The sequence below is a fragment of the Dermochelys coriacea genome, chromosome 11 (genome assembly GCF_009764565.3).
Source record: "Dermochelys coriacea isolate rDerCor1 chromosome 11, rDerCor1.pri.v4, whole genome shotgun sequence".
NCBI lineage: Eukaryota > Metazoa > Chordata > Testudines > Dermochelyidae > Dermochelys > Dermochelys coriacea.
The window spans coordinates 939,975-949,834 of record NC_050078.2 but is presented as its reverse complement, the minus strand read 5'-3'; the positions used below and the strand labels follow the sequence as shown (position 1 = coordinate 949,834).

The following is a 9,860-nucleotide window of genomic DNA, read 5'->3' as shown; positions in this document are numbered from 1 at the left end:
TCTGGCTCCACTGTGCAGGCAGCAACCTGAGACCCAGCCTAAAAATAACCCTGCACTCACCCCCGGAGCTGCGACCTTCGGGGCTTCGTCCGGCTGGGCAGGCACTGAACCGAACGCCACCTGCACGGGGCAGCGGCCTTTCCTCCTCTTGCCCCCTGGTGCATGCCCAGCAGCCGGGGGCAGCTCCAAGCACCAGGCTGTGCGGCAAGAGGGAGAAACGGATCGTGGGGGCTGCCCGGGGGTCCATCTGCAGCTGCCTTGAGTCCAGGCCCTGGGTACAGGCTCGGCAGGGTGCAGGGCTGCAACTGGAAACCCAGTGACGGTTGAATTCAGCGGCCACGAGCCATGCACCAAGCCCAGGCGCAGAGCAAGCTGAGCAAGTCTGGGGAGGAGGCCGGGGGGGTGGCACGCACGCTGGGGAGGCCCGGAGTGGCCCCTCCAAGTCCCGGCATCCCCCTGAAGCGTGCCAAGGTCATGGTGGTGCCTGAAGCGGGGGCAGCTCGCCCAGCAGCCCCAGTTTTTGTGCGGAAGCTGAAGAACGCAGCCATTGGCACCGGCTGCGACATTCGGCTGCGAGTGGCTGTGGTTGGGAGCCCCCAGCCCCGCCTGCGCTGGTACAAAAACGAGGCGCAAATCCCCCAGCGGGGAGAGGAGTACGGCACCCTGTGGATCCGGGACAGCAAGCTGGTGGACGCCGGCATCTACACCTGCGTGGCCCAGAACGAGCAGGGCGAGGCCATGACCAGCGCTGTGTTGGCCATCCTGGATACGGAAGGTAAGGTCGAGGCGCCGCCCGGGCACTTACTCCAGGGGAGCAGGGTCTGAGGCCAAGGCCCTGGGAAGAGGGTGAGCGTGTGTGTACAGCTGCCTCTGGGGTGGGGCACAACACCTGCTTACCAGCCGTATGTCCACACTGGGTATCCAAGTGGCACTGCTGGAGTTGCACTTTGCCATGTGAATTTTCACCGCAGCCACAGGTCCATAAGCAGCAGGCGATGCCCTGGGAGAGCTCTGAGCACCTAGCGCGGTGGGGATGGAGCCGGTGCCCCGGTGCACAGCTGAGGCCTGTTGTCACACTGGTGAATGTGGCCCTGGGGGATGGAGATGGGGGTGCTGGTGTGGGGAAGCCATGTGGGCTGACTGTGGTTAGAGACTGGGAGAGCCCAGGGGTGGGGGAAGAGGCCCTGGGGCGCCGGTCCAGGGAGCTGGAGAGCCGAGCGCTGGGGCAGGAGAGAGCACGCGGTACAGCGGTTACTGGGGGAAGCCAGTGGTGCCAGCCAGACACTGCAGCCCCAATGCACCTTCCAGCTGGCCCGGCATGGGGGGTGGGGCCAGCCGAGCACCACAGGGAGCTGCCCCAGTTAGAGCAGCAATGCTCGGAGGGGGGCCCTTCTGGAAAAAGAGGCCCCCTCCCCAGCACTGCTGCTGGGCAACGCCTGAGCACCAAACCCTGATCTGTGAGTCCCAGCTAGGTCGCTGCACCTCACGGTGCCCCCCGACCCTGAGCTTGGGGGCCAAACCCCGCACGGGAGCTGAGACAAGCTGCCAGACAACAGAGCCCATTGGCCCGAACCAGGATGGGCCATGCCCATTGGTCAGTTACAGTGGGGGAGGGGGTCAATGGAGTGGGTGATGCCTATTGGTCAGTCACAGCGGGGGAGGGATGCACTGCAGTGGGTGGTGCCCATTGGTCAGTTACAGTGCGGGAGGGGGTCACTGGAGTGGGTGATGCCCACTGGTCAGTCACAGTGGGGGAGGGGGGCACTGCAGTGGGCGGTGCCCATTGGTCAGTTACAGTGGGGGAGGGGGTCAATGGAGTGGGTGGTGCCCCCTGGTCAGCTGCTCGCAGTGCCCCATGTTCCCAGCTGCCCATGGCACCTGCCTCCCCTGGGTGTCAGGGAAGCAGGCAGCGGGGGCTGCTTGGCACTATGCTGTAAGATCCCGAGGCCCCCAGCCCCTGGCGGTCTGGGACTCGCAGGGGTTGAGGCTGGCTGAGAAGGGCCCTGGCCTGCCTCCCGCCTGGCTCGGGGATCGCGGCGGGAACCTGGTGTACCTCAGAGCACACGTAGGCCTGGCACTGCCTGGCGCAGCCCCTTCCCTGGCAGCGGGCCGCGTGGGAACTAGCTGCCACCCGCTTGCCTGGGCCCAGCACCTTCACTTGGAGCCAGCACTGGCAGGTCTGCAGCCGGGGTGAGGAGCCTCCCCTGGTGGGAGCCAAAGGGGGCCTTGCAATGGCAGCAGGTCTGGGGTCCCACCTGCCCGCTGGGCGGCTGGGAGCCTGGTGAGCAAATGGGGCATGGCAGCGTTAGGGTTTGTGCCCCGATCCCTGCTCTCACGCTGCCCCTCCCCCCCCGCCAGTGATTCCTCCAGCGATGGGGGCTGCTATGGAGACAGGTGGGGGCAGGTTCTGCCTCACTGGCCCCACTGCCGGCACCATGGCAAAGTGAAGGGGCAGGATTGGGGAGGGTCCAGGCCCCCCAGCCCCAGCACTGCCTCATGCCAGGCTCCCAGCCCCTCCCCGCAGGGTCCCTGACTGCATGTGGGGAATACCCCTGTGCCCGCTGCCTGGGGACCCCAGGGGATTCGGGTCCTAGGGTGGTGGCTCCCTGTGGGGCTTAGTGAGGCCGCATTGGGCCCTGCCTTGCACTGCCCTGCTGGGCAGGAGTTCGGAGCGCCAGCCCGAGGAGGGGCCAGCCTGGGGTGCCCCTGCAGCCAGTGCCTGGCCTCAGGAGATGGGCAACGGGGCAGGTTCCTAGCACAGTCTGCAAGCCACACAGAGCAGGGAGACATCATGGCCCAGCAGGGCGCTGGGGTTGGGACCCCCTGGGGCATTCCTGGCTCTGCAGCTGACTGGGCAGCCCCTTCCCCTCACTGGGCCCTGGGGACCTTCTCCAGAGCTGGGGGCTAGTTGTGGATGTTTGCAGCGGGGGAGCGGTTCAGCTCGTGCCCCACGGAGCGTGGCAATAGGGGGTGCCGTGTTCTCTAATGCTGTGCGTGCCAAACTCCCTCCGGATGGCTGGGGCCTGATGAGTGTTGGCCTGCGGGAGGGACATACCACTCTGGCAGTGAGCCATTGCAGGCCTGCTGCTCCCCGAGACGGGCAGAGGAAAGAGGTGAGGGGTGCCTATCTGGGGCAGGGCTGCAGGGATGCCGGGCTGTGGGACAGGCGTTGTACTAGCGGAGAGGGGACAAGGAAACTGCTTCACACTGTTACCCTGGGAGGATGGGGGGCATCACGTGCTGCAGGGTTGTTCTTAGGGCCCTACCAAATTCACGGCCATGAAAAACACGTCATGGACTGTGAAATCTGGTCTTTTGTGGGCTTTCACCCTCTACTATACAGAGTTCATGGGGGAGACCAGCGTTTCTCAAAGTGGGTGGCCTGACCCAAAAGCGTGTTGCGAGGGGGGGGATATTTGCCAGGTTATTTTAGTGGGGTCACGGTATTGCCACCCTTACTTCTGCACTGAATTCAGAGCTGGGCAGCTGGAGAGCAGCAGCTGCTGGCCAGGCACCCAGCTTTGAAGGCAGCACCCCGCCATCAGCAGCGCAGAAGTAAGGGTAGCAGCCCTGCAAACCCCCCTACAATAACCTTGTGACCCCCCCCAACTCCTTTTTGGGTCAGGACCCCGACAATCACACTGTGACATTTCAGATTTAAATTGCTGAAATCATGAAACTTATGATTTTTTAAATCCTATGACCATGAAATTGAACAAAATGGACCATGAATTTGGTAGGGCCCTAGTTATTCTGGTTCTAGTGGGGGAGGGGATGACTGTATTGCCTTGGGGAGTCTGACGGGAGGGTGTGTTATACTGGGGGGACTGTGTGTGGGACTGCAGGGGACCGTGCCTTGCAGTGCGGGGGGTGCAGGGGGACCGTGTGTGGCCCTGTGTCGTGAGTGGACTGTGCCTGCAGTGTGGAGGGACCATGTGTGGCCCTGTATCGTGGGGGGACCGTGCCTTGCAGTGCGGGGGTGCGGAGGGACCGTGCGTGGCCCTGTGTCATGGGGGGACTGTGCCTTGTAGTGCGGGGGGCATGGGGGGACCGTGCGTGGCCCTGTGTCGTGGGGGGACTGTGCCTTGCGGTGCGGGGGGACTGTGTGTGGCCCTGTGTCATGCGGGGACCGTGCCTTGCAGTGCTGGGCAGCGGGGGGACTGTGCGTGGCCCCAAGGGGGTTTGTTGCTGTGAGCTGTGTCCGTGCACGGGGGGCAGGAGACGCCCGGCCTGTCATGGGTGAGGGCACCTTTCATGGAGGCCGACGGCTCTCTCTGTGGTGCTGTGTGCGCCGGGCTCCCCCCTCGCCTGCGCGGCTCTGGGCGACGCTATGTGGTGTCCCCTGACACCGGTCCCGCTGGCCTGGCCAGTTGCCTTCGCTCAGGATTGTGAGCCAGTGACCCGGCGAGGTGGTCCCGTGGAGCCCCGTCTGTGGAGTGGAGCAGCTGGGACGCCCTCCCTGACGCAGACGTTGCAAGTCGTCCTGCCTGGCCGTTCTCCCTGAGACCTGGGCCTGCCGGGCGCTTGCTGGCACCGACCAAACCCCCACCCCAGCAGTGAGGGGTGCCAATCCTGGCTGGACAGTCCCGGAGGCTCGACCACGTGACGTCATCTTTCATTCAAGGTTGATCTTTAACTCTGGAGACTCCCGGTTTGGCCACGTTACAGCAGGTGGCTGCTTCGGCAGGGGGCCCTGGGGCTGTGTGGAGCACGGGGGGGTTGGCGAGGGCCAGGGGCTAGCGAGTGGCAGCAGGCAGGGTGGGGCTAGTGGGATCCCTGGAGGGCTTGGACACCAAGCTCCTGAGAGGCGCAGGGGCCGGCAGGACGTGGGGCTGCTCGGCCCAATGGGTGCAAGAAGCCGGCAGCAGCCGTGCCCTGCCCATGCCCGGCGGGAGGCTGCGGAGAAGGGAAGCTGCCATAGCCAGTGTGAGTGGAGGCCGTGGGCAGTGGGGACAGAGGTGGGGGAGGGGAGGAAGGGCTCCGAAGCCAGGCCCATGCTGGTGCTGTTTACTGGAAGAGCTGGGGGCGGGGGCTGGCGCTCGATTGGGGGACTCCTCTGGCCCCCACGTTTTGCTCTGCGGGCCCCGCAGCTGATGGAGGCGGAGATGAAGCCGCCGGGTGGCAGACAGTCCGCGGGAGTGGCAGCCGGAGGAGACGGAGGGAAATGTCCTGCTTGGGCAAAGGCCCGGAGATGTGCCCTCTCTGGGGTGTGGCACAGCTCAGCCGGCGTCTGACTGGGCTGGGTCTGGCCTGGGGAAGTGGGGAGCCTGATTCTGCCGGTCCTGAGCCGTGGGCACTGTGGGCACCGCGAGCGTCCAGCACTCCCAGCTGAGAGTCCTGCCCTCACTGGCCCTGGTGCCTTCAACCCCCTCCCGGTCTGGGCTCAGTGGGACGCCCCCGGCTCGCCCCTGGGCTGAAGGAAAGGATGGGTGTAGACGTGCCCAGCTCCAGGGCAGAGCTCGTGGCTCTCGGTGTGGGATGCATGGGCCAGGCTGGCAGGTCCCGCTCAGTGAGCGGCAGCTGCTGGGTGCCTAGACCAGGGACAGGGCGAGTTACCGCGTCTGCCTCTCCCCGTCGCCCTTCCCGGGCTGCAGCGTAAATCCTTGGGGGGCAGGGGCATGTGGAATAAACGTCTCCCCCAGGCTCCAGAACCTGGCCTCCCCCTCCCCCCGGCCCTGGCCCTTTCCTTGCTGGGCCTGCCCTGGCCCCAGCGACGCACGCCCCAGGGGGCTGTCAGGCCCTGTGCCAGCACCCACCCCCCCGCTCTAGAGTGGGCCAGCTGCAGGGCCAGACATTGCCTGAGTGCCAGGGCTTCAGTGCCACCTTCTGCACATGGGCCCCATTCCCCGCCCAGGTCACTGGCGGAGACGGAGCAGGGCTTCCCCTGCAGGGACCCCTCCAGTGCTGGGCAGACTGCTGGGAAGGGGGCAGAGGGGGCACATGCCGGAGGCAACAGCCTCTGGGAAGAGAGGGACCAGGCCGAGGGGATGGGGCAGAAGGATGGGGATGGGCCCCTGACACTCCCTGAAGCGCTTGACTCCCCAGCCTGCTCCGTGGGGCTCACAGGTCGCTCCCCATCTCCAAGTGGGTCCCTCTGTCCAGGACCCTGCTGCCCCTGGTCTCAGGGAGCGCCTGGTCCATTCCAGCTGATCGACACGCCTCCAGCTCCCGGGAATGAGCACCCCACCCTGCGCTCCATGGGGCACACCCGACGGCTCTGTGTGGCCCTGTCCTGCCCCCGTCCTTGCCTGGCTCCCACATTGCCTCCTGGGCTGCAGGCTGCGTGGGGCAGAGGCTGCTGTTCTCTGGGCACAGTCAACCTCAGTGCCAGGGCAAGGGCCCTGCCATGCAGCCTCCTCCCTTTCGCTGCGACTTTGGGGTCACCCGCTCAGGTCCTTGCACACCTGCTCTGCCGTGCCTCCGCTTGTTAGTGCCTGTCTCCCCAGCCCCATTTGTGATTCCACTTCCTCGTCTCTGAATCTGAATTTGTCAGCGTCTCCGGTGCTGCAGGGTCCGGAGCTGAGGGCGGGACCCTGGACCAAGGGGATTGTTTCAGGTGCCAACAGCCCTGGGCGTGCTCAGCACCCCGAGGATCTGTCGCTTGCTCCCCACTTGGCTGGGCTTGGCCAGAGCTTGCTGCCAGCTGCCCTCCTGCCCAAGCCAGTGCTGCCAATTTCTCTGCACTGCTGGACCCTGCCCTTTGGTGGGACTGAACTCCTGCCCGGCTCCTCCCCGGCCGCCCTGAGGACAAGGGGCCAGAGCAGCGCCAGCACCAGCTTCACCCAATCCACCCCCTCCGCCTCCCCTCTCTGACTCGTGGTCAGTCCTGCCTTGCTCCGGCCAGCCCTGCGCCCCCTTAGCAGCCAGCACTAGTGCCGTGTTGGCTTTGCGGCCCGGAGCTGTTCCCTGTGTTCGGGCTGGGGCGTGACGGCTGCACCGCGCGCTCATCTGGGCCTGCTGCCGGGGCCCTCAGTTCCCTCTAGGCTGCGCGGCTGTGCAGCAGGCTACAAAGGGCCACGCGGCAACAGGGGCCTGGAGAGGAGAGAGGTCGGGGTGGGTGGGGAGCAAGCTGGGGCATGCACAGCTGCCATGGGCCACTCTCCTAGCCCCAGAGCTCCTGCTGCTGGTGGGGAGAGAGGGCTGGGGGGAGTCCTCTGGCCCCAGCACTGGGGCAGCCTGCACCCCCAACTCCTCATCCCCAGCCCCACTCCAGAGCCTGCACCCCTGCATCCCAACCCTCTGTCCAAACTGTGAACCCCCTCCTGTGCCCCAAACCCCACATCACCTCCATATTGGTGCACGGAGCAAAATTCATTGTGCACACGGATATAACAAATGAGAGGGAACATTGCCTAGGTCTTGCTGCTGGTTTGCTCCAGGCTACGCTCCCAGAGAGCCTTCCTGTGCCACAGGTGCCCTGGCAGCTTCCGGTGGGGATCCAGCGAGGCTCCCGGCCCTGTCACCCTGCCTGTCATGCCCCAGCCGGGTGCCATTCAAGAGCAGGCCTGGCTGGCTGTGACCCAGTGCCCTGGCTCGGTGCGTACTTCTCCCGCGAGGGGAGCTCCCATTCCTGCGGGTTGCTGCTCTCGCCCCTGGGGCAGCCGGGTCGGGTCCAGTCGCTCTGCGCCCGGTCAGCGGAGATGCAGCCCCCACAGCCACTCTGCCGAGGGCAGCCTGGAATGTGGGATTTCACGAGACTGCAGCCCCGTGGCCAGCTGCCTTGTAATTTCATAGTTCTTGTGTTAGGAGGAGTAAATGACGCGTCCTTATTCACTCTCTCCACACCACTCATGATTTTATAGACCTCGATCAGATCCCCCCCTTAGTCACCTCTTTTCCAAGCTGAAAAGTCCCCTCTTATTAATCTCTCCTCATACAGCAGCTGTTCCACACCCCGCATCATTTTGTTGCCCTTTTCTGAACCTTTTCCAAGTCCAAAATACCGTTTTTGAGATGGGGCGACCACATCTGCACACAGTGTTCAAGGTGTGGGTGTACCAGGGACTTGTATAGAGGCAACAGGATATTTTCTCAAAAAGAAAAGGAGTACTTGTGGCACCTTAGAGACTAACAAATTTATTAGAGCATAAGCTTTCGTGAGCTACAGCTCACTTCATCGGATGCATCGTAATGCATCCGATGAAGTGAGCTGTAGCTCACAAAAGCTTATGCTCTAATAAATTTGTTAGTCTCTAAGGTGCCACAAGTACTCCTTTTCTTTTTGCGAATACAGACTAACACGGCTGCTACTCTGAAACCTGTCAGGATATTTTCTGTCTTCTTATCTCTCCCTTTTCTAATGGTTCCTAACATTCTGTTCGCTTTTGTGGCGGCTGCTGCCCATTGAGTGGATGTGTTCACCGAACTACCCACAGTGACTCCAAGATCTCTCTTGAGTGGTAACGGCTAATTTAGACCCATCATTGTATATGTCTATTGGGATGATGTTTTCCAATGTGCATCACTTTGCATTTATCAGCATTGAATTTCATCTGCCATTGTGACAGGTTTCAGAGTAGCAGCCGTGTTAGTCTGTATTCACAGAAAGAAAAGGAGTACTTGTGGCACCTTAGAGACTAACAAATTTATATGAGCATAAGCTTTCGTGAGCTACAGCTTACTTCATCAGATGACATTGTGTTGCCCCATCACCCAGTTTTGTGGGATCCCTTTGTAGCTCTTCACAGTCTGCCTGGGACTTAACTATCTTGAGTAGTTTTGTATCATCTGCAAATTTGGCCACCTCCCTGTTTACCCCTTTTCCTAGATCATTTATCGATATGTTGAATAGGACTACTCCCAGGACAGACCCCGGGGGACACCACTATTTACCTCTCTCAAACTGAAAACTGACCATTTATTCCTCCCCTTTGTTTCCTGTCTTTTAAATAGTTACCGACCCATGAGAGCACCTTCCCTCTTGTCTGCTCAGGCAGTGAATTACCCACAGGAGATGCCCTCCTGGCCCTCCCCTCCCAACCTCCAGTGCTGCCAGCCTTACACCCCTTTGTAGAGGAGCGGTATCCCCAGGCACCCTGCAGAGAGAGGCTGTCCTCCCCCGCCCCCGGATGCGGAGGTGGCCTGGACCCGTCTGACTTTCTCTGCCGCTCGGCCGCCGTGTGGGCTCCTCCGAGGGCAGAGACAGCTGGGGGCTTGTTGGGGGCCCATATGATGGGCCAGCTGAGCTCGGTGCTACAGCTGGGGGGCTGCGGACAAGCTTGAGAGCGGCAGGCGTGAGGCGGGTGGGGGCACTCGGCCCCTGCTGGAGGGCTCCGCTCGGCCTGGCTCTCGATGCTCCATCTTCGCGCAGCAGCTCCGCGGCGGGCCCGGCTCGATGGACGATGCTGCACTGCCTTGGAGGCTCCCCGTTGGCTCTGCCAGCCCAGGTTCACGCAGGGGGTAGCACTGGGCCGGCGGGATGAGTGCCGGCTGCACAGGGTGCTTTGCGTGCTGTGGCCCACAGCCTGGGACCAGCCCTGTGATCTGGGCTCCCTGCAGCTGTCCAGTCAGTCACAGCCGCCCCTACCCAGCTCCCTGGTGCGCTGCTTGGGATTTATTTTTGCCGTGGAATGTGCCAGCCCCTCAGATTCTAACGGGGCAACAGGCTCTTGTGTTACATACAGGGAGAGACCGAGACCCCGGCGTGCAGGGGGGTAAATATAGCACTCGGGCTGCAGGCCGGGCACCTTCGCCTCTCCCCACGGGCCAGAGTGCTCAGGGCTGGGGCCAGTCAGAGAAATGATGAGTTTCCCCGTCCCTTCCCACTCCTGCACGTCCGGCCATGGGCTGCAGCCACGTCCGGCTTGCTGGCGCCCCGATTCCCACGTCCCGGGCAGAGCCATACAGCCTGCTGGGGCCTC

General features: G+C 63.0%; 1 protein-coding gene across 1 annotated transcript in view; it reads left to right on the top strand.

Moving 5' to 3' along the window:
- Positions 1-345: 345 nt before the first annotated feature.
- The window catches only part of SPEG (striated muscle enriched protein kinase), a 108,500-nt gene continuing 98,985 nt past the window's right edge, over positions 346-9,860 (top strand). The window contains exon 1 of the mRNA XM_043504758.1: positions 346-775. Coding sequence (XP_043360693.1) covers positions 346-775 — 430 coding nt within the window. The remainder of the gene's footprint in view (positions 776-9,860) is intronic.